Genomic DNA, 26,612 nt, shown 5'->3' on the forward strand with positions numbered 1-26,612 from the left:
GTTGATAAAAATGGGTTAACATATTGATGTTAATGAGCTTTAACCAATTTTTAAAGCCATGCTGCATATGCTACCTTTTCGGAGTGATCGAAATTTTGATTATTGATCTATTTATAGAATTGAATCCCTGACCGTATGATCAATATATGTTAAATGGTTAAAATTAGTAATCTTGAATGGCTGTCTTAGGTGTTGAACTCGTCAAATACGTATTGCTGTTATTTCCAGCCTTCTGTTCCAATTTGGTCTAGTTAAATTTAATCGATTTTGTATCTATTCATATGTTGTTTTAAGCGGTGCAGCATATAGGAAAATTTTCGAACACATAAAAAAAAAACACAAGTTTTCATATTATGGGTCAACTGAAACGATTATTGATGCATTAGCGAAACAAAAGTGCGGCGTAATTCATAATTTTCAACTATTTTTGCAATTAATAATGGCACAGGATCCACGTCTTGCTAAAAACAAAATTGTATTTTTGGGCGATCAATCCGTTGGTAAAACCAGTATCATTACCAAGTTCATGTATGACAAATTCGATACCACCTATCAGGTATACAATTCTGTTTTTCATTAATTCTAACCCACCCCTCCCCCTCCCCCCCTTCCCCCTTTTTTTTAAATTTTGTGTTCATTTATTAGTGATTTGTATGCCATTGAAAAAGATTCATCATTGGATTGGTGTGTATGAAATTGTATACAATTCTGTTTTTTCAGCTTACTCATTTATTTGTTTTGGAATTAATCTGCAGTCTACAATTGGAGTTGATTTCCTAAGTAAAACAATATACCTTGAAGACAGAACATTTCGATTACAACTTTGGTAGGTTGCCTTGTTTGACACTCGAAGCTTCTTCTTTTCATTTAGCGTAACAACTGTGTTTATTACCTTGCTTATAATACAAATACAACTACAACTACAACTACAACTACAAATACAGATACATGGGGTATATTTCAGGGATACTGCGGGGCAGGAAAGATTCAGGAGTATGATGCCAGGCTATATTAGAGATTCAGTAGTTGCAGTCATTGTCTATGACGTTACTAGTAAGTAAACACGTATGAAATTAAAAACGATATCATCCACAACTTTTTACTTCTTCGCTTTACTAGTTTATGGTTTAAGTTTATTTTATAAATACAAAGGAACTTCTCACCCTCGTGGGGCAGTTTTCCTATGAGTATTATGAAAGAGTAGAACTTTTATATGAGCAATGATAGGATTATCATCATGGAACCACTTGTTGTCATTGGCTTCTTGGATCAGCCCCTCATCTTTCTGAAGTGAAGTCGGCAACGAGGTTGATCCGTTTGCTCTTCATTAGCGAGGGATAAAAGTTCAAACGAGAACCAACAAAATGTACAGAACTGCGAGAACCAAAAGACATGGGAGTAATTCTGTAATTAAATACTTCTATTTTATTTTTGATTTAAATTTTAAATTACTAAATTCAATTTGTGGTGATAGGTTACTATTTGAAATTCATGATTTTGGTACAACCCTACAATATCGCCACCATCATCTACAATTTCTCATTTCATCATTTTTAATCTGATACACATCTATTTCAAATTTTAATCTTTAATTAAACACACGATTTCTTCAACACTACTTTTTATTATTAAATATTCATCTAATCCAAATGGCTGATGTACATGAACATGATCGTGATTTTCTTAAACAAAATCCCATTATCTCATCAAACGTATAAGTGGTCATTCCATCACATGAATTGGATAACTCCCATTTTTCATTTGCATGATTGCATCATTATTATCAATTATCTTATGTCCTAGTGATCCAGATTCAGATATGAATTACAGAGTGAATTAAACTGCAAGATGACGAACTCTATATTCTTTATAACCCAGATCAACTCGATGCTATTATTCCACATGTTCATGTTCATGTTCAAGTTCATGTTATTAACATACTTATGAAGATATGTTACATATCCAAAATGAGGTTGTTCCCATGACCATGTGAGTTAAGATGATAACACAAGTCAGTATATATGTTAACTTATTCATTAGTTAATTCATGATCAAATGTGCAGTTGTTCACAAGAGCATGTGAATTAAAATGGAGATAACCCAAATCAATATGTATGTTCAGATGTCCAAAAGTGCAATTGTTCACATTATTAAATTCACGTGTATTAATTAGTTTTTTCACCGGGTTTTGATATGCTCAAATGTTCACATGTTCAGGTGTGCAATTGTTCAAGTCAAGTAGTTCAATATGTTCAAAATATTTCTCTTAGTCGTGTTAACAATTTATTCAAAATATTGTTCGGTTTTTTATTAAAAAAAGGTTGGTGTCGTGCTTCAGATTTGATGGTCAAATATTACACTTGATCTTGATGACGTACATACTTGATGCATATATAGAGTAGGTTTAATTTCTTCCTAAAATTGTTAATATGGAATTCAAATCATAAATTTTAATATTAATATGCATATATCAATTTTAATATCAATGCCGTTAAAAAAATAAATAAATAACAATTCCTTGAATTCCTCCAAATTCATACGGTTATTTAATTCTGGATATGAATCCCTATAATATCTCAATTGATATAACTGTTGAAGTGAAAATAGTAGATATTTGGATTTTGGACGCATGATTAAAAAAAAACTTGGACCAATATACCCTTTTACTCTAAATCAGCGTGTTTTGGATTTTTAATAAATAGAAAAAAAACAAAAAAAGCACTTTAAATATCATCATGGGTGTAAAAATATGGAGTTGACACATGTAAGCTTTGCAGATGATCTTCTAGTCTTGTGTCATGGTGATGAGTACTCAGTCAAGGTGATTAAGGATTCTATTGATAGCTTTAGCCAAATGTCTGGTTTATACCCTAACTGCAGTAAAAAGCACTTTATTCTTTGGAAGTGTGAATTATGGGAATAGATTGAAAATTATGCAGATTATGCCATTCCCTGTTGGTAAATTACCTATGAGATACTTGGGAATACCATTGTTGGCAAAAAAGTTGAGTGTTAGTGACTGTAAAAGTTTGATTGATAAGGTCAAAGTCAAAGTCAACAATTGGAGAAACAGAAAACTGTCATATGCTGGGAGGCTGTTGTTAGTTAATTCTGTTTTAAGCTCAATGCATGTTTACTGGGCTTCTGTGTTTATACTTCCAGATGCAATCATCCATGATATTGAAAAATTGCTAAAAGGATTCTTGTGGTGTCAGGAGGATAGTGCTAGAGGGAAAGCTAAGGTGGCATGGAAATTTGTGTGCACTCCTAAGGATGAGGGAGGTCTAGGGTTAAAGCCAATGAAGGAATGGAATGAGGTCCTTATTTTAAAGCAATTATGGAAGATTATTGAAAGAAAGGAATCCTTGGGGTATAAATGGGTGAATACTGTTAAATTGAAAGGTAGAAGTATATGGGACATACAAAGTGATTATAAAGATAGCTGGAATTGGGGACAATTACTGAAATTAAGAGAGAAAATTAGAGATCATGTCTATTATTGTGTTGGCAATGGGCAGCAGACCTTTTTTTGGTATGATAAATGGGATGTTAATGGGCCTTTGCAATTGATTATCCCTAGAAGAGAAAGATATTGTTCTGGGATTAATGATCATATTTCTGTTCATGAATTCAAGCAGATTTATGGAGACCAATGGCCTAATGAGTGGAGGACCAGGTACCCTATGGTTAATTACATTCATATCCCTGTTATCTCTGATAATGTAGATTCGGTTAAATGGATTACTAATGATAATAGTAGGGTTGAATATTCCACCAAACAAGTCTGGAGGGATTTAAGAACTAATGGCAGTTTCAAAGATTGGTATCATGTTGTATGGTTCAAGCAACTTGTGCCTAAACATGCCTTTATTTTGTGGTTGGTGATATGGAATAGGTTACCTACTTAAGATAGAATATTCAAGTGGAATCCTTCGTGTAATTTGTTGTGCCCTTTATGTGGAAGGACCCCTGATTCAATTGATCACCTATTCTTTAAGTGTTGCTATTCCAGGAATGTATGGAAGATTATGAAGTCAATGATTATGTTTCAGGGTTTGACTTATAAAATTGGTGATATTATCATAAGTATGTCCAATTATCCTTTTAAAAATCAAATCTGGAGCGTAATTACAAGGCTGGTAATTGCTGCAGCTGTTTATTATATTTGGCAAGAAAGGAATAAGAGGATCTTCAAGGGTGAAAAGAAGATTGAAAAGGATTTAGCTGATTTAGCTATTGAGTTTATCCGAGTCAAACTTTTGACTCTGAAAGTCAAACAGTCCAAGAATGTGCAAAAAGCTGAGGAAATTTGGAAAATTAAGTGGAAATGACTGATGTGGATGTTTGCTGGGGTGTAGTGGCTTAGTGTTAGCGTGTCGTGAAAGATGAGACAGCTTGATCTAAGTCACTTTGTGTTTTGGGTCCATAATGGGTTTATGGTGCCTTGTTTGTTAGGGTTTATTTCCTTGGTTTTTGATTTGTTTGTATTGGGTTAGGCTATCCCCTGACTTATTTTGTTTATCGTTTAATAAAATTTTCTTTTTGCTCAAAAAAAAAAAAAAAAAAAAAAAAACCAAAAAAACTGTGAGTCATTGATCTTAATCAATCTAAGGGTTGTTATTGGTTCTCGCAATTCTGTACCTTTTATTGGTTCTCGGTTGAACCCTCCCCTATCATCATGTCATATAAATCCACCAAATATATGTATAATTAATTAATGCACACTTGGTAAAATTATCAAAATGAGGATATCACAACTATTTCAAATGGGGTGAACAAGGTGACAAAGGAGTTACATTTTTTTTCTCCTAAATTTATTATTGCTTGAAACAGGATTTCATTCATATATAACATGTATTTTTGGTGCTGGTATAGCCGCTTTCCTAAATGGATTTTTTGTGATTATTCAGATCGACAGTCATTCTTGAATACCGCGAAATGGATAGAAGAAGTGCGTACTGTATTAGGCACTGATGCCAAAATAGTTCTGGTTGGGAACAAAACCGATCTTGTTGACAAAAGGTGCGTGGTTTACGTATTGAACATTACTCGAATTTTAAGCTTAGATGTCATCTTAAAACTCTTTATACACCAACACTTTCTATTGCTGATCTTGTTGTACTTTTTACGGCATATTAAATTTGGAATATTTGGTAGTTTGTCTCGTCAGATGATATGCTAGCTAGAACTATATATGAAAGTTGAATTTTGCGTGCGAGAACTAAGACGTAATGAAGCTCTAATAATGTGTCTGATATAATAATTACCAATAAACAGACAAGTTTCAAAAGGCGAAGGAGATGACAAAGCTAATGAATGTGGAGTCATATTTGTTGAAATCGGTGCGAAAACTGGATTTAATATCAAGGTCTAATTCAATACCTTTATATGACATCCATTTATATCTCACCACCATTCTCGTTATATACAATAAAGATGTGCGTAGTTGCACACTTGCACATCACATGTTTCGAGATCACTGGTTTTATATCTAACAATAATCATCTAGTTAAAAGTTTGCATATTTAACCTCATCATAAAAAAAAAACTCTTACCAAAACATTTATTTATCATCCGTGTAGCCTTTATTTCAAAAGATCAGTTTTGCATTGCCGGGAATGGAGACTCTTTCCTCCACAAAACAACAGCCACCTAAGCACAAACTTGTATTTTTGGGCGATCAATCCGTTGGTAAAACCAGTATCATTACCAGATTCTTGTATGACAAATTCGATACCACATATCAGGTATACAATTTTATTTGTTTGGATTAATTCTGCTTGGATATTTTTCTTTCTTATTTTTTTGTTAATTTATTTGTGATTTGTATGCAATTGAAGAAGATTCATCATTAGATCGGTGTGTATGAGACATATTAATGAAATTTTGTCTATCAATATATTGATATTATTATTTATAATTTATGATTTATGATGAATTGAATGTGGAAAGCTTTGACCTTTCATTGGGTATGTGGTAATTGTTACAATTATATCGGTGAAGAATTGGAGTGCTTAAATTCAGTGCTTTAAACGTTTTAATTTTTTTAACGGCGGTTAGGAGTTACTGACGGGGGACCGAATGCGATGTCGACACCCACCCACCCCGATCATTTCCCCCTCGAGTGAAGCTCGAACGCAAGACGTCCACGACCTCTGAGGCCCATGAAATTGGCGGGTAACAATAAGGAAAATTTTGCAGCGAGTGAGATTCGAACCTTGACCTCCCATATAGGAAGACAAGTCACTACCACTACGTTAACTTCTTAATACACGAGTATCATTTGTAATTATGAGTCACTTATTGTGTGAATGAGTCAAAGCAATCAATTGAATGTAGTTATATTTTGCCCATGGATCACTAGGTTGTTGTAACTAGCTAGGTCCCAGGATGACAGACACAAACGGTTAATCCAGTACACTAGAGGCTCTAGTCGTGATAATTACGTAAGTAGTCCAAACAACTCCTTATTACTCGTATTATGTTTAAATCTCAGTAGTAGCATACTTCGAGGGTCATGAGATAATTCGGTTAAACAGTGTACATATGAGTAAAAAGTACTTACCAACATGAACATGAAAAACTTTATCTACTTACTTGGTTATCTATATTATTAGTTTGCTTTAGTATAAGCCCTTGGGATTCCCCTAACTTGATACGAGTGATGTTTAGCTTAGTCTAATGGTCGTTGGCATTTTTACGTTCTTCATGTCAATTTAAGCTTTTAATTTTTTGATATTCTAATCAACCTTTGTTTTTTTTTTTTTTTTTTTTTTTCTTACGGGGTAACTAATTTTGGATGTTATCTACAGGCTACTATTGGAATTGATTTCGTGAGTAAAACAATGTCCATTGAAGATAAAATATTACGATTACAACTTTGGTAGGTTATCTTGTTTGATACGTAGAAGCTTCTACTTTTCATTGAGCCCAACAACTACAATTAATACCTTATAATACAAATACATGATGTATACTAAACACAAGCTTCTAAATTTCTCTCTTTTTTGATAAAGATGAGGTCATGTGCTTTCTTTTAACATTTTGTCTCGTAACATTTTAGGGATACTGCAGGACATGAAAGATTCAGGAGTCTGATTCCATGCTATACGAGAGATTCAACGGTTGCAGTCATTGTCTATGACGTTACTAGTAAGTAAAACATATGGTACGGTGCATTTCATAAATACAAAAACTTCTCGCCCTTATGGGGCATTTTCCTATTAGTATTGCAAATAGTTGAATTTTTCATATGAGGAATGATATGACTATCATCATTTCATATAAATCCACCGCAAATGTAAAATTGTTAATGCACAATGATGATATCACCACCATTTCTAATGGGCGGAACAAGGTGATAAAGGAGTTAGTACATAATTTTTTCTCCTACATTTATTATTGCTTGAAACTTCTCACCCTTGTACTGGTATAGCCGTGCTTCTAATTGGATTTGTAATTATTCAGATCGACACTCATTCTTGGATACTACAAAGTGGATAGAACATGTACGTAATGAAGTAGGCACTCGTGCCCATATAATAGTTCTGGTTGGGAACAAAACCGATCTTGTTGACAAAAGGTGTGTTATTTACAATTTACAATTTACAATTTACAATTTGAACACTACTCGAACTTTAAGCTTCAGTCTTGAAACTAGTTTTTTTTGTTCGAACGGTGATATCGACGTTATCCTGAGGGGACTTAACCACCTTTGTAATCATATGCCACCCGCACACATGTTAGTAAGAAACCCAATTCGCGACAATGTGGACAGTATCATCGAAGGTTGAGAAAACCCACCTTCCCAAATCGCATTGATGTTGACAAAACCATTAAATGTTGGAAACCCCGCTTGGAGTGAGAATCGAACCTGGGATGTACCCCAAATTTTGAATCTCACCCCATACCACTCAATCCAAAGATTCGGTGGTATCTTGAAACTAGTTATACACCAACATTTTTTATTTTGTGATCTTTTAAACTTTTTACGGTACATTAAATCTGGAAATTTCATTAATTTGTCTCGTTAGATGATACACTAGTAGAACCATATATGAAGTTGAAATTTGCGTGAGGCGATGAAGTAATTGTAACGATGTGTCAAATATAATATTTTGTCATCAAACAGGCAAGTTTTAACTGGCGAAGGAGATGCCAAAGCTAATGAATGTGGAGTCATATTTGTTGAAACTGATGCGAAAACTGGTGCGAACGTCAAGGTATAATATAATTCAATACATTACCTTTATATTACATTCATCTATGTCTCACCACCATCTTGTTATATACAAAAAGTTGTGCAGAGTTGCACATTAACTTCCCCAATAATTGTACTCACTCTATTAGCTCACAAGTTTCATGCTAATGTTGGAAAAAGTTACAATGTATAATTGTGCTTAACATTAGAGGTGGCATGCATGGGTGAGTCAAATAAAGTTATCTTCTATCAAAATAGGGTCAAAAGGGAGAATTCAGTAAGTTGTGCTAGAAGGCAAATGGGTAAAAATTGCATGCATACAACTTACGTGTTTCGAGATCACTGTTTATATATCTAACAATCACCGGCGATTCCAGGATCATAACTCAATGGGAACCTGAAAGTTTTTTTCATTACTTATTATATCTGAATATTATTTAGTGATTGTTTACCTTCAAAAAACTACAAATTCGAAAAATATATGAGATACAAGTAGTTAAATTTAGTGGTGTAATATACAACTTAAAAGAAAACCTGTATACTCGAAAAATATATGGGTCATATAGTTAAATTTAGTAGTGTCCTATATAATTTAATTTAAAGAATATTTTCTAAAAAATAAATAAATCAGTAGTGGGTCCCGTGACCCCAGGGGCTATGTAGTGACCCGAACTTTTCCATGTTTATATATATTAATTGAGATTGATATTTACATGATTAAATGTTTCCAACATGTTAAGCAATCAAACCTGGTAAGACTTGATTAATTGAAATAGGTTTCATATAGACAATTGACCACCCAAGTTGACCGGTGATTCACGAACGTTAAAACTTGTAAAAACTATATGATGACATATATATGGTTATATATATAGTTAACATGATATTATGATAAGTAAACATATCATTAAGTATATTAACAATGAACTACATATGTAAAAACAAGACTACTAACTTAATGATTTTGAAACGAGACATATATGTAACGATTATCGTTGTAACGACATTTAATGTATATATATCATATTAAGAGATATTCGTACATCATAATATCATGATAATATAATAATTTAAAATCTCTTTTGATATTATAAACATTGGGTTAACAACATTTAACAAGATCGTTAACCTAAAGGTTTCAAAACAACATTTACATGTAACGACTAACGATGACTTAACGACTCAGTTAAAATGTATATACATGTAGTGTTTTAATATGTATTTATACACTTTTGAAAGACTTCAAGACACTTATCAAAATACTTCTACTTAACAAAAATGCTTACAATTACATCCTCGTTCAGTTTCATCAACAATTCTACTCGTATGCACCCGTATTCGTACAATACACAGCTTTTAGATGTATGTACTATTGGTATATACACTCCAATGATCAGCTCTTAGCAGCCCATGTGAGTCACCTAACACATGTGGGAACCATCATTTGGCAACTAGCATGAAATATCTCATAAAATTACAAAAATATGAGTAATCATTCATGACTTATTTACATGAAAACAAAATTACATATCCTTATATCTAATCCATACACCAACGACCAAAAACACCTACAAACACTTTCATTCTTCAATTTTCTTCATCTAATTGATCTCTCTCAAGTTCTATCTTCAAGTTCTAAGTGTTCTTCATAAATTCCAAAAGTTCTAGTTTCATAAAATCAAGAATACTTTCAAGTTTGCTAGCTCACTTCCAATCTTGTAAGGTGATCATCCAACCTCAAGAAATCTTTGTTTCTTACAGTAGGTTATCATTCTAATACAAGGTAATAATCATATTCAAACTTTGGTTCAATTTATATAACTATAACAATCTTATTTCAAGTGATGATCTTACTTGAACTTGTTTTCGTGTCATGATTCTGCTTCAAGAACTTCGAGCCATCCAAGGATACGTTGAAGCTATATCCATTTTTCTCTTTTCCAGTAGGTTTATCCAAGGAACTTAAGGTAGTAATGATGTTCATAACATCATTCGATTCATACATATAAAGCTATCTTATTCGAAGGTTTAAACTTGTAATCACTAGAACATAGTTTAGTTAATTCTAAACTTGTTCGCAAACAAAAGTTAATCCTTCTAACTTGACTTTTAAAATCAACTAAACACATGTTCTATATCTATATGATATGCTAACTTAATGATTTAAAACCTGGAAACACGAAAAACACCGTAAAATCGGATTTACGCCGTCGTAGTAACACCGCGGGCTGTTTTGGGTTAGTTAATTAAAAACTATGATAAACTTTGATTTAAAAGTTTTTATTCTGAGAAAATGATTTTTATTATGAACATGAAACTATATCCAAAAATTATAGTTAAACTCAAAGTGGAAGTATGTTTTCTAAAATGGTCATCTAGACGTCGTTCTTTCGACTGAAATGACTACCTTTACAAAAATGACTTGTAACTTATTTTTCCGACTATAAACCTATACTTTTTCTGTTTAGATTCATAAAATAGAGTTCAATATGAAACCATAGCAATTTGATTCACTCAAAACGGATTTAAAATGAAGAAATTATGGGTAAAACAAGATTGGATAATTTTTCTCATTTTAGCTACGTGAAAATTGGTAACAAATCTATTCCAACCATAACTTAATCAACTTGTATTATATATTATGTAATCTTGAGATACCATAGACACGTATACAATGTTTCGACCTATCATGTCGACACATCTATATATATTTCGGAACAACCATAGACACTCTATATGTGAATGTTGGAGTTAGCTATACAGGGTTGAGGTTGATTCCAAAATATATATAGTTTGAGTTGTGATCAATACTGAGATACATATACACTGGGTCGTGGATTGATTCAAGATAATATTTATCGATTTATTTCTGTATATCTAACTGTGGACAACTAGTTGTAGGTTACTAACGAGGACAGCTGACTTAATAAACTTAAAACATCAAAATATATTAAAAGTGTTGTAAATATATTTTGAACATACTTTGATATATATGTATATATTGTTATAGGTTCGTGAATCAACCAGTGGCCAAGTCTTACTTCCCGACGAAGTAAAAATCTGTGAAAGTGAGTTATAGTCCCACTTTTAAAATCTAATATTTTTGGGATGAGAATACATGCAGGTTTTATAAATGATTTACAAAATAGACACAAGTACGTGAAACTACATTCTATGGTTGAATTATCGAAATCGAATATGCCCCTTTTTATTAAGTCTGGTAATCTAAGAATTAGGGAACAGACACCCTAATTGACGCGAATCCTAAAGATAGATCTATTGGGCCTAACAAACCCCATCCAAAGTACCGGATGCTTTAGTACTTCGAAATTTATATCATATCCGAAGGGTGTCCCGGAATGATGGGGATATTCTTACATATGCATCTTGTTAATGTCGGTTACCAGGTGTTCACCATATGAATGATTTTTATCTCTATGTATGGGATGTGTATTGAAATATGAAATCTTGTGGTCTATTGTTACGATTTGATATATATAGGTTAAACCTATAACTCACCAACATTTTTGTTGACGTTTAAAGCATGTTTATTCTCAGGTGAATACTAAGAGCTTCCGCTGTTGCATACTAAAATAAGGACAAGATTTGGAGTCCATGTTTGTATGATATTGTGTAAAAACTGCATTCAAGAAACTGATTTCGATGTAACATATTTGTATTGTAAACCATTATGTAATGGTCGTGTGTAAACATGATATTTTAGATTATCATTATTTGATAATCTACGTAAAGCTTTTTAAACCTTTATTTATGAAATAAAGGTTATGGTTTGTTTTAAAATGAATGCAGTCTTTGAAAAACGTCTCATATAGAGGTCAAAACCTCGCAACGAAATCAATTAATATGGAACGTTTTTAATCAATAAGAACGGGACATTTCAGTTGGTATCCGAGCGTTGGTCTTAGAGAACCAGAATTTTGCATTAGTGTGTCTTATCGAGTTTGTTAGGATGCATTAGTGAGTCTGGACTTCGACCGTGTTTACTTGAAAAATGATTGCTTAACAAATTTTGTTGGAAACTATATATTTTTAACATGTGAATATTATGTGATATATTAATCTCTTAACGCGTTTGATATTATGTGATAGATGTCTACCTCTAGAACAAGTCCCATTGACTCACCTAATAATAATGAAGAATCAAATGTAAATTGGAATGATTCGTGGACTGATTCACAAGTTCCCGAAGAGGAACCGGAAGAAGAGTCGGAACCGGAAGAAGAATCGGAACCGGAAGAAGAATCGGAACCGGATGAAGAAATAGAACCGGTGGGGGAAATAATAAAACGGTTAAGTAAAAGAAAATCCTCAACCAACCGACCAACTTTTTAATACTTTTAAGCTCTTCAACCATCTCACTTGCAATTAGAATTCCGTCGAGAATTTGTCACCCTTTAATAAAGGCACTTTGTTCCAACCCCACAATCTTGTGAATAACCCTACCGATTCGGTTTGCTAGTAATTAGATATGATCTTGTAATAACTTCCGATCAAACTAATTGGTCGGAAGTCATTTAAACTACTGGCATATTTCCTTTTAAGGATTAGAGATATGAACGACGCGTTACATCCTTTTGAGATGCATTTTCTCTCCCAAAACCAATCAATCAATTCAATTAGATCATCCTTAATTATCCACCAAAACTTTTTATAAAAACATAAATTGAATCCATCCGGTCCCGGTGCTTTGGATCCCCCGCAATCCTTAACTGCATTCCATATTTCATTCTCGCTAAAAGGAACCTCCAAACTGGAAACATCTGAGCGTGTTATCATGTTAAAATTTAGGTTTTCAAGTCCATGTACTCTAGACGAAACTTGCTGATCTTTTGAGAATTTTTTTTATAAAAATCTAAAATGACACTTTTAATGAATGAGGGATTTTCCTGCCAACTTCCTTTGATATTCAGACCTCGTATGTTAATTTTATAGTGTTTTCTTTTGATGTACGAATGAAAGAATTTCGGGTTATCATTACCTTTACTAGCCCACACTGCCTTGGCCTTTTGCTTTAGCATTAATATTTTCTCTTTTTATTTTCTCATCCACTTGTTTCGAGCATTAATTCATGAAGATCTTTCAGCTTCAGACAGTTCATGGTTTTCAGCTTTGTTTACCAGTTCGAGGGTATGTGACTTGGCCATCTCGATCTCCTTATCAATGTCACCATACTGATTCTTGCTCCAATTTCTTAGAGCCTCTTTTACATTTTTCAGTTTATTTCGGAATTAACAGTCTGGTCTTGTTCCTCTAACTTCCTTGTTCTAAGCTTTAACTATCATCGCCTCTATATCATTGTTTTAGAATCATACATAGAAGATTTTAAATGGCTTGGGTCCAAAATCAACATTACCATCACGCAGGATAATGGGGCAGTGATCTGATCTTCCATGACCTAAAGCAATTGTTGTGATATCACCCCATGATTGGAGAAAGCTTTCGGTAACTAAAAATGATCAAGTTTGCTAAGTTTTAGTCCACCATCGTCGCGTATTCGTGTGATTTTTTTCCAGTCAATGGTATTTCAAGCAATTGCATGTCATCGATGAAGCTATTGAAAAGCTTAGCTCTTCTTTCATTAAAAACAAAATTCTGTCTTTCGCACGGGTATTTACCCTCATTTAAATCTCAGCACAAAACATTCCTCCTGCCTTTCCTATCATGGGTTTTTGTATATAATCGAAGTTTGGAGAACCCCGAATAAATTCCATCAAACTGTCATTAATTTCTTTACATTTTGTTTCTTGGACCGCGACCACATCAATTGTTTCCATTAACCTTAATTTCCTGAACCAACCGATTTTTCTTCCCAACTTATCATCTCGAACGAAACCTCTTATATTCAGTGACAATATCTTCATAATTAATATAGAAAAAATCGAACACTGATCAAAGATTTATTGGGGACATGTAATCCCAATCTATCACAAAATTCATTAACTCCCACGCTACTGATGAGTTTGGATATGGAATTAGCTTTGGACGCACGCATGTTTTTATAAGGTTTCAAATTGCTTTCGGTTCACTTGCTATGGTTATTTTTATGGCTTTGGGGTGGTTTTCCTTTAGTTCAGGCCAATTGTTTGAGTCTGAGCATCCTTGATTATGTTTTCCATTTAATCGAAGAGTTCCACAGAGTGTCATGTTTCGAAGGGATATGGTTTTGGGACGATTTTTTATTTGTGTATGAGTGTTTTGGATTAACAATAGAAACCGTAGCTTTGGAGGGTTTTGGATTAGCATGCTTGGATTGGGTAATGGAAGGGTTTGGTTGGGAATCGTGATATGTGTTAGAAGGGATGAGAATATTTATGGGTTTTGATTTGAAGGGAGGTTGGGTTGATGGTTTGTGATTCACCGGAAGAGGTCGAAAGTTTGGGGATGATTGTGTAGGTGAAGAGGATAATTTATTAGGGTTGGGTACGTTCCCCATGGGCTGAGAGTGGGCATCGAGGGTAGTTATATCAGGAAAGTTTATGGGGGGGCCTGGTGTTTGACATGATTAGTTGGGAGTGAACGAAATTTTCTAGAGCTTTACTTATGGACTCGTTTAAGGTAGATGGGCCATTAGATTTCGAAGTATGTGAATGGGTTTTATGTTTTGGGCTAGGGTTAGGTTCATTGATGGGCTCGATTGGGTTATCATTTGCATCAAATAATCTGGTAATTCGTATTGGGCTGGGGGAGAAGTCTTTTAAGTCCGAGGTATTTGGGCCGGATACTATGCGGGCTTCTGAGTTTGGGGTTATTGGGTTATCAAGATCAAAAGGTTTAAAAATATTCGAGACTTTGATTGGGCTATTTGCGAGTGTGGGCGATACCTGGTCGTTGACATTAAATGGCTCAATATTGGGCTCTGCAGTCTTTGACTTTGTCTTTTGTTGATCTTGTTGGTTAGCATTCGTCAATTTACTGGGATCAGTATTATCCTCTTCCTTTTTTGTGATATCCAATGAGCATGTTTTTTCAACTGATTTGTCAGCCGAAATTACAGCAATTAGGTGTGACACCGACCATTTTTTATAAATACAGAGCGGAAGTAATAAGCATGATTAATTAACCGACACGACCATTAAGATTATTATATCATTACAAACATCCGAGTGTCACTTAAATACAGTTTACAAAATACATGAATTTACAAAATTCACATCAGGTTTGACTTCATGACAAACATAACACCAACACGCCCGTCAACTCCCCAAAATATACCACCAGATAATCTAACAACCTACAGGGAGGAGATGGAGGGTTTAACACAAAGCTAAGTGAATGGCACTAACAATTAACAATAGTATACAATACCGTCATACAACTAAAGCACACAAACCACTAGTGTTGTCACAAGAGACTCTGGCTTCCTGGCCAAGCCATTAACCACAGTTGATCAGACTAGGTTTACCAAAAGTTCCGCCCATAACGAATCGTATAAGTCCTCCATACGCAGCGAATGCATCGTTCAAATTTATAAAGATCCCTCTACCTTAAGGAACCCAACCACTGAACCCGTTGATCTCTACCTACCGCTAACTTGATAGGGATGTACTAGGGTTATCACACAGAAAGCCAACACGTATCAACATATACTCTAGCATTCAATATCCAACAACAAAAGTAGCATGTCAATCCTAACTAGCATGGCACAAGGATAACTAGCTACTATATCTATAACGGCTAGTCCCACTCACCAAATACCAGCAATAGAAGGTTCTCATAGGTCTAATCTTTCTGAGCCTTCTCACTGTCTTTATCACTTGAGCAAAGACAACACTAGTCAGTAACCTTATTCCAAGAATAATGATGATAATATTGAATCACTAACAAAAAGGTCTACATCTATCGACCCCTTACGAAGTCACATTTTCATTCAAAAGAATGGTATTGCACGCACACATGAATGACATACATAATACAAAATTAGGTTAAAATTACAATCCAAGCTGCTAAGGTGTTCTTATTAAAATTAGACACACGTGAAGCATAACGACTAGAAAACAACACTTAGAAAAATTACAACTGTCATACACCATTGGTAGGCTATTAGAGACAGTCGACCGACTGTCAACACACCATCGGTCGATGGTATCCCTGTCGATCGATTGTATGAAACTCCATCGGTCAAAGAACATACACCAACAGTCGACCATCTTAGTATATCGGCCGACTGTTAATGACCCTCGGTCGATGGTCAACGACCATCGACCGACTGTGTTCATCAGCAGTTGCAGCTGTAAAAGTGGCGGGTTTCAAGCTAAAATCACCAACTCTTGATCTAGAGCTCGTTTCTGACCTCAAAACTAACCACAACTTGACTACAACATAGTTTAGACCACATACCCACAACTTTAACATCAAAATCAAAGGTTTTGACCCAAAATCACACCGATAAAAAACTAACTCAAAAACTCAATTTTTGAAAAAGATTCAAGCATGAAATCTCATGATTCTTACCTTAATAGAATCAGTAGATGATAAAAAAATAAGTTGAAGTAACTAATTTGAGCTCAAGAACAAGATCTAGCAATTAGGGTTTGGTAGGTGAAGATGAAAAACATACGGAGTGTTGGTGAAATCTCTAAAAAATGAAAGAAAAAGCAGATATGAACATCAAATAAGGGTTAAAAACTCATTCCTTACAACACACGTGTAGTTACCAGTTATCTAATTAGTTTCGTGCATCGTTAGGCGGCCCTAACGGAGTCCAATTTAAAGAAAAAACTTGTACTATGACCCTTGTACAAACTGGTCTTAACCACATAATCAAATAATAATAAAATTTTATTAAAATAAAAGCACATAATAACACGTATACAAACTTAAGGGCAAAATATTAATCTTACAGCTAGGCCCGATCTGAGGGTGTTACATTGGGGTTATCAAAACGTCTTCTTTGTTGTTGTGTTTAAAATATTCACCCTTTTCAAGGCATCTAAAAGATTGATCTTCTACCTCCTTTGGATTACCAAGGTTCGCCGGTGAGTCGCCTTGGTTTACCGGAATATTGTCATTCTGGTAGATCTTCGTCTTCCGAGTTGATGATGTTTTCATCAGTTCTCTCGGATTTCCAAATACTATTTTTATCATCATTGTATAGATCAATTTCGACAGTATACAGGATATCCTCTGTTACATTGACATATATTATATTGGAGTCCACCTTTACTTTGACATCTGCACTCAACGGGCTGTTACATCTGACTTTGATTAATACCTTCCCAGAAATTAGGTTTTGGTCATCTTCATTGAACGAACAATTTTTGGTATCCATAACGGGACCCCACCACCTTGCAATGTTTATGAAAGTATCTTCATGCCAACATTTTACCGGTACACCTTTGATAATTAACCATATTAGTCTCCCTGGGTTGAGTGAACGATTGTCCCAAATTTTTTAGGTTTTTGATCTAGTGTTTAATGTTATGATTTTCATTTTTCAAAATATTTTCAATTGCTGCAATCGAATCAAAAATTAGCAAGACATTTAAACCTCCCAGATACTTTATCTTGCAGTTGTCTAGGCCTTCTTCCTCACATAGAAACGGTAGTTGTTACAGGATGTTGGTTGATGAAAATTCACCGATTAGGGCCTTGTTCAATCTCTCCTTGACCATTTGATTGTTGTCTCCTATTAATATTCTACCTTCATCCATGGGGGGAACTTTCTGCGTTCGATATGCCTTTACCAATTACATCCCGAAAACTTCTACCATCTCTATATTGGTCGTAAGGTGACCTGTTGCCGTCGAGGTTGCTGTTATTCGCTCGGTTTGTGTGGTTGTTGGTGGTTGTTGTATCAAGAAATCTTGTTTCGTATTCACGATTATTGTTGGTAACCCTTTCTCTACCTTTATAAACCCTCACCTTAGCATCCCTTGTTAGAATGTTACCCAGATTCTTCGCAAATGATTCTGTATCTTTAATCTTTTCATACCTTACAAACCCGAATTTCTATCCGCTTGCCAGCGACTTTCTAGCCATGTAGATTTCCTTGACCACACCATGTTTCTTAAAGAATCTCCACAAGTCTGCAACTACCCACGTTAAGGGGAAGTTGAAGAAAAGGAAGGATGTAATTCCGTGACCGTAAACTCTCTCGAAACGATACCCATAGTCGTTGCCGCCATAGCCTCCATGCTTCGCCTCCGTACTCCTCGCCGCGCCATAACCTGCTGCACTCTCTCTCCATTTTTTCTCTCTTCACTCTCTATCCATTATAGTTTTCCTTTAAGTTGTATAGCAATTCTAATGCATGATAGGTGACTTTTCTTTATTATTTATTTTATTTACAATTATTTATACTACTATATGTCTTCACTTTATGATAATATTAAAATAGATAAAATTTTAAAATTTTTTGTTAAAGAAATATTTAATAAGTAAAGATACATCTAATTCATAATGACGTTGTACACTTCTATATCATTCGGTTATTACTATTACTATTATTATTACTATTACTATTACTATTACTATTACTATTACATTTACATTTACATTTACATTTACATTTACATTTCATAATTATTAAGTAAAGATAAGGTTAAATGATAGAGAAGTCTCTCCGTTTTTCTTCGTTATGCACACTACGTGTAAAATATTATAATATAAAACATATATTAAAAAGTTTTTCCGCAGCAACGCACAAGTCATATTCCGCTCGTTTTTTCTATTAGTAGAAATTTTCATACGAGGAATGACAACTATCACCATTTCTCATATATATATATATATATATATATATATATATATATATATATATATCCACCACAAATTTATAATTGTTAACGCACACTTGATAAAATTATATAAAATGATGATATCACTACAATTTCAAATGGGCGGAACAAGGTGACAAAGGAGTTAGTACATAAAATTTTTACCTACCTTTATTATTGGTTGAAACAGGATTTCATTCATATAAAATATGTATTTTTGATGCTGGTATAGCCGGTTTCCTAAATGAATTTGTGATTGTTCAGGTTGGCAGTCATTTATGAATACTGCAAATTGGATAGAACAAGTACGTAATGAACAAGGCATTGATGCCATAATAGTTCTGGTTGGGAACAAAGCCGAACTTGTTGACAAAAGGTGTGATTTACTGTTTGAGCATTACTCGAACTTTAAGCTTCAATTCGGTGTTATCTTTAAACTAGTAATACACCAACTTTTTTTTATTTGGTGATCTTGTTTTACTTTTTACGGTATATTCAATCTGGAATTTTAATTAGTTTGTCTCATTAGATGTTTCACTAGAACCATATATGTCTGATATAATGGAGCTCTAATTAATTATGTGTCTAATATAATATTTTATCATTAAACAGGCAAGTTTCAACGGACGAAGGAGATGCCAAAGCTAAAGAATGTGGAGTCATTGTTAAAAGTTAATGTATTTCTAGATAATTCTAGAATTAATTAGTGAGTAAGATATTTATTAGTAGATATTTAAGAAGATAATAGCTAGAAGTTTGTAGATGTTTAGCTAGTCAAAAATATCAAGAAAATGCTAGAAGCCTCCATTGAAGCCTATAAATAGGCTTGATGTCTTCCAAATTTGATGCACCAAAAACTCAAGTAATAAAAAGCTTTCATTTCTAAATCTAAGTCTTCAACTTGTAATACTTCAAAACATCCCCTCACTTACAACAACAAGTCATCTAATCAATTAAAACCAATACATTATTTTATCACATTAAACTAATCTAAAACAACTACATTTTAACAAGTGGTATCAAGAGCCATTTTGGGCGTTCGTTCGTGTACACCATGACTACCGTTGGTGCATATAATATTTCCGTCCCCATCTTTGATGGCGACAACTATGATTTTTGGAGTATTCGAATGAAGACATATTTCCAAGCACAAAGCTTGTGGGATATTGTCGAAGTCGGGTTTACAACTCCAAAAGACGTTGAAACTCTGTCCGCGGAAGAACAAGAAAAATACAACAAAAATGTTGTAAGAAATGTTGCTGCTCTAGGCTGCATTCAACAAGCCTTGACACCGTCTATCTTTCCAAGAATCATGGGAGCTACGACAGCTAAGGAGGCGTGGAAGATCCTTCAAGAAGAATTTCAAGGAAATGTCAAGGTGAGATCCGTCAAACTTCTAACTCTCAGACGAGATTTTGAAAATTTTAATATGAAAGAGACTGAGACCGTAAAAGATTACTATTCTAGAATCAAAGAAATAGTAAATCAAATGAGAGCCTATGGAGATAATATAACTGACAAAAGGATCGTAGAAAAGATACTTATCAGTATGACCGAAAAATACGATCATGTCATTACTGCTATCGAAGAGTCGAAAGACATCGAGACTCTGTCGGTACCAGAATTAATTGGCTCTCTTGAAGCATATGAGGCTAGACTGAGTCGGCGTAGTGAAAACTCACTTGAAAGTGCCTTTCAGTCTAAACTCAAATTACGGTCTCAAAAATCAAACAATGGGGGGAAAAGAAATCTTGAAGAAAATTCGAGAGGAGGAGATAAACCCAGAACCGGGTCCGATCAAAAAAGAAAAAGCTACCCTCCATGTGGTATTTGCAAAAGGACAAACCACTTGGAAAAAGATTGTTTTCACAAAGGAAAGCCGCAATGCAATAACTGTAAAAGATTTGGGCATCTAGAAAAAGATTGTCGTTTAAAACAAAATCATCGAGCGAACTTCACGGAAGAAAGTGAAGATATACCGGAGAACAAAAATCAGTTATTCTATGCCTGCCATGTCGCAAATAAACAGAGGGACGATACTTGGTTGATCGACAGTGGGTGCAGCAACCACATGACAGGAGATGAAAAGTTATTTGATAGTATCAACACCTCCGTAAAGTCCCGCGTCAAACTAGGGAATGGAGCGCTTGTTGACACTAAAGGCAAAGGTACGATAACTGTTCAAACTAATAACGTCACTCGATCTGTTAATGACGTTCTTTTAGTACCAAGCCTTGCAAGTAACATTGCTAAGTGTTGGACAAATGATGGAGCACGGATACTCTTTACTCTTCGAAGATAAAACATGTGTTATACGAGACAAGAAAAATAACTATAAATTAATAGCCGAAGTGCCAATGGAGAACCGCAACTTTTCGCTTCGTTGGCAGTATATCCAAGACACAGCCATGAAAGTTCAAGTTGAAGAATCATGGCTATGGCATCGAAGATTTGGCCACTTTAACTTTCACGCACTAAAAATCCTCCAACAGAAGAATATGATGAAAGACTTGCCTAACATAGAAGAGATCACCGACACGTGTGAAAGCTGTATGATGGGCAAGCAACATCGAAAACCTTTTCCTCGTGACAAAGCTTGGAGAGCGAAAGGTATACTAGAGTTGGTGCACACTGATGTATGTGGACCAATGAGGACCCCGTCTCTTAACCAAAACAGGTACTTTATTCTCTTCATCGATGATTATTCTAGAATGACGTGGGTTTATTTCATGCGTGAAAAATCAGAAGTCTTCACGATATTCAAGAAATTCAAAAATTACGTAGAAAAGACTAGTGGCCATTATATAAAAACACTAAGGAGTGATAGAGGAAAAGAATACACCTCTACACAATTCAATAAATTTTGCGAAGATGAAGGAGTTAAATGCCAACTCACTGTTGGTTACGCTCCTGAGCAAAATGGCGTCTCTGAACGCAAAAATAGAACTGTAATGGAAATGGCCAAAACGATGATACATGAAAAAGGCCTTCCAAACAGTTTTTGGGCTGAAGTTGTATACACGGCTGTATATATACTAAATCGATGTCCCACAAAAGTCGTAGAAAACAAGACTCCAATAGAGGCATGGAGTGGAAGGAAACTGCGGCGAAACATCTGCGAGTATTTGGGAGTATTTGCTACATCCATGTTCCTAAGGAGAAACGTCACAAGCTCCAAGAAAAATTAGAAAAAGGAATATTCTTGGGCTATAGCACACAATCAAAAGGTTACCGAGTCTACAACTTAAAGACTAATAACATCGTGATTAGCCGAGACGTGGAGTTTGATGAAGACGCTTCTTGGAACTGGGAGAAGGACAAAGTTGAAAAACAAACATATCTGCCACGGATATCTATAGAAACTCCAGCTCAACAACCACTACAAACGGAGCATCCTATTCATGAAAGTACTGGAGAAACGAGCCCTACTACACCAACTTCTCCATCAGCAACAATACCTATGGCACAAGACGAGTCAAGTCCAGAGTCAACACCTGGAAGAGTTAAAAAGTTAACAGAGGTATATGAGACTTGCAACTTCACAACTATAGAACCCGAAAGCTATGAAGTTGCAGCCAAAGATGAAAAGTGGGTGGCTGCTATGAACGAAGAAATCAGAATGATCGAGAAAAACAACACATGGGAGTTAGTTGATCCTCCAGAAAATAAAGAAATCATTGGAGTTAAGTGGGTTTACAAAACAAAGCTCAACCCTGATGGTTCTATACAAAAACACAAAGCAAGGCTAGTAGCTAAAGGCTACTCGCAATAGCCTGGAGTCGACTACACCGAAACTTTCGCACCTGTAGCACGACTGGATACTATAAGAGCACTTGTGGCACTAGCAGCTCAACGAAGGTGGAAGATTCACCAACTAGATGTGAAATCTGCCTTTCTAAATGGATTTCTCGAAGAAGAAATATACTTAGAGCAACCACAAGGGTTCATCCAGAAAGGAAAGGAAGATCAAGTTCTAAAGTTGAAGAAAGCCTTATATGGACTTAAACAAGCACCACGTGCTTGGTATAGCCACATTGATAGCTACTTCACAAGTTCAGGATTCAGGAGGAGTCAAAGTGAGCCCACACTCTACATTAAAACCCAAGGTAACTCTGACACTCTCATTATTTCCTTGTATATCGATGATCTTATATATACGGGAAACAACGAGAGGATGATACAAGAGTTTAAACAAGACATGATGAAAACGTTCGAGATGAGTGACCTTGGTTTGATGCGTTATTTTCTTGGCATTGAAATTAGTCAAGAAAATGAAGGCATCTTCATATGTCAAAAGAAATACACAGAAAATCTCCTGAAGAAATTTAAACTATACGGTTGCAAAACCGTCGCCACACCATTAGTTGCCAATGAGAAGATGAGACAAGAAGATGGATCGGAGAAAGCGGACGCTTCGAGATTCAGAAGTCTCATTGGAAGCCTACTTTATCTAACAGCAACAAGACCTGACATAATGTACGCAACGCGTCTACTATCCAGGTACATGAAAATCCTACTCAAATACATTACGGAGCTTCTAAAAGAATATTAAGGTACTTGCAAGGTACCATGGACTATGGAATATGGTACAAGCCCACTATAGATTCGAAGCTTCATGGATACACTGACAGTGATTGGGCCGGATCGGTGGATGACATGAGAAGTACTTCCGGATACACATTCACACTTGGATCTGGTGCATTCTCATGGACATCAAAGAAACAATAAACGGTGGCACAATCGTCACCCGAAGCTGAGTACATCGCAGCCGCTAACTCAGCTAATCAAGCTAAATGGCTAAGAAGAATACTTGAAGACATGGGCGAAAAACAAGATGAAGCTACTCAAATATTATGCGACAACAAGTCTGCAATTGCAATGGCAAAGAATCCTGTGTTTCATGGAAGAACAAAACACATTGATATCAAATATCACTTCTTACGAGAAGTCACCGCCAAGAAAGATATTGAATTAAAATACTACAAGACCGAAGAGCAGATTGCAGATATTTTCACTAAAGCGTTGCCAAGACCCAAGTTCGAGCTCTTACGCAACATGCTGTGAGTAACGACGAAATACATTAAGGAGGAGTGTTAAAAGTTAATGTATTTCTAGATAATTCTAGAATTAATTAGTGAGTAAGATATTTATTAGTAGATATTCAAGAAGATAATAGCTAGAAGTTTGTAGATGTTTAGCTAGTCAAAAATATCAAGAAAATGCTAGAAGCCTCCATTGAAGCCTATAAATAGGCTTGATGTCTTCCAAATTTGATGCACCAAAAACTCAAGTAATAAAAAGCTTTCATTTCTAAATCTAAGTCTTCAACTTGTAATACTTCAAAACATCCCCTCACTTACAACAACAAGTCATCTAATCAATTAAAACCAATACATTATTTTATCACATTAAACTAATCTAAAACAACTACATTCTAACAGCCATATTTGTTGAAACTGATGCGAAAACCGGCGCAAACGTCAAGGTTTAATTCAATACTTTTATATTACATCCATCTATATTTCACCATTATCTCTCAAAATGTACATCTTTTATCAAAACATTTATTTATCATATATGTAGCTTTTATTCCGAAAGATATGTTGTGCATTGCCGGGAATGGAGACTATTTCCTCCAACAAACAAGAAGATGTGGTTGATGAGAATCCGAAGTCTTCAACAAACAAGGGTGCTGGGAGAAAACCTTCCTTAGAGGACATTCATGCACGACAAGAAGAGTTGACCTCTCAATTGACTCGTATAGAGAATAATATAAGAGCTATGGGGAATGATATGAGAGCTATACTTTATCAGTTTGACTGGACCCAACATAATCAGGAGCGTTTCTTCGCGATACAACAGGGATTTGAGACAACACCATATCATCCACCTAATTACTCGGACACTCGTGGAGCCGATCACCCACCTCAACACTATGATCGGGAAGCCGCATTGGCAGAGCTACAGAGGCAACATCGGTCATGATGAGGTTGGTCCCTGTTATGTGCAACAAAGTGACCATAATCCCCCTGACGGTTTTATTCTTTGAGGGTGTGCGTGCCTGGTGTTCTTACTCTTATAATCTTATTTTTCTTTTTCCTATTATTGTTACGTCTCATTATTACGGAGTACTCTGTATTATTTATTACTATCTCAAGTGATATATTTACGGAATATCTATAAGAAATTAAATTACATAACAGATAAATCATACCAAGTAAATTTTGTTTACTTTATTATTTAATTATTTATTACATATTACATTATTATTTTATTTTATTTTATTTTTCAAAAGGAAGTTGATATTTTCACTTTGAAATTTGATAAATCCACTACATTTATACATTAACGAATTGTAAGTACAACTGGTTAATGCATAAAAGTAATAGATTTATCACTACTCTTAGCAATAAGTGACAGTGAAGCCTGATAAGTGACAATGATTCCCTTTATTTGTAATATGTGTTTCCGAGCAGGCATTTATCTCCTATGTAATTGATAAAATATAATTGGGTTAATCACTATTGGTGCATAAATGTAAATCTCTAGTTTTAATCGTATTGTTTGTTTATTTCAGTCATTTGCTACTTAACATTTGTAATGGTACATTAACTTTTGGTTATTGATTGTTTAGGTCTGATAATCCTGTGTCATGCAACGAGATTGTTTAAGTTTGAAAATTCGGTCGATCGAGAGAAGCTTCTGTCGGTAGCCAGAGAAAGTCGGTGGATGTTGACTATCTAGTCGACTGAGGGAGACATGACTGACTGACGGAGTTTGTCGATCGACTGTCGCTGCAGACCCTATAAATATTGAATACGGGTTATATTGAGAGATTACACACTTTGCACATACCCTAGCCGTGTATTATCTCTGGGTTTAGATCCCCAATATACCCAACACGAATAGCAACTGCAGGTGCCGATCTAATCTCTTGTAGGCTTGTTACTTCGATCCCGAATTCTTGAAAGGTTAAGTTTATTCAATTAAAGCTTGTTCTAGTGTTTCCGCTTCTAGATTGAGTACACGTTTTGTGTAAGATCCGTATTTACATCTACAATCACATATGTTTAAAACTTATGTATGCAATTGAATCCGTCTGTCACATATGTTTAACCATGCTTTGAACCAGAGGTGACATGAATGGGTCAAATGAAGTTATCTTTGAGATCATTGTTTTTATATCTCAACGGTGATCATCTAGTTAAAAGTTTGCATTGCATGTCTGACCTCATCATCAAACAATCTCTCACCGAAATATTTATCATCCTTGTAGCATTTATTTCTAAAGATCGCTTATGAATTGCCCGGAATGGAGACTCTTTACTCCACAAAACAAGAAGACATGGTTGATTTGAATTTGAAGTCTTTAGGTAATGCTCCACAGGTCACAACAGCAAGCTGGAGGTTGTGCGTGATGGAGATTTCGACGTCAAGATTATAGAAAGAGAATGGATTGTGTAATTGGTTGGTTGGTATGCTTTATTTGTTGATAATTATCATTTGTAATTGGCATGAGAGTCACAAGATATGATTTATCTTCGGTATACCTTTTTGGCTTCACTTTTTATTTCTATAGAGCAACACATTTATCGGTATACCTTTTTTGGCTTCACAATTATCATTTGTCATAGCTCATTAAAAAAAGTAGCCTTTTGCTACTTTTTTTTATTACG

General features: G+C 34.9%; 1 protein-coding gene and 1 pseudogene across 1 annotated transcript; both read left to right on the top strand.

The window, feature by feature from the left end:
• Positions 1–439: 439 nt before the first annotated feature.
• On the top strand, positions 440–26,354 carry LOC139865754 (ras-related protein RABH1e-like; annotated as a pseudogene).
• Positions 5,619–24,921, top strand: LOC139866559 (ras-related protein RABH1e-like). Its single transcript, XM_071854830.1, has 8 exons — positions 5,619–5,747; positions 6,813–6,883; positions 7,064–7,152; positions 19,201–19,312; positions 19,549–19,589; positions 19,678–19,683; positions 24,378–24,421; positions 24,520–24,921. The coding sequence occupies exons 1-8, from the start codon at positions 5,619–5,621 to the stop codon at positions 24,919–24,921; spliced, it is 894 nt and encodes a 297-aa protein (XP_071710931.1).
• Positions 26,355–26,612: the final 258 nt, after the last annotated feature.

The sequence above is a fragment of the Rutidosis leptorrhynchoides genome, chromosome 9 (genome assembly GCF_046630445.1).
Source record: "Rutidosis leptorrhynchoides isolate AG116_Rl617_1_P2 chromosome 9, CSIRO_AGI_Rlap_v1, whole genome shotgun sequence".
Classification (NCBI taxonomy): Eukaryota; Viridiplantae; Streptophyta; class Magnoliopsida; order Asterales; family Asteraceae; genus Rutidosis; species Rutidosis leptorrhynchoides.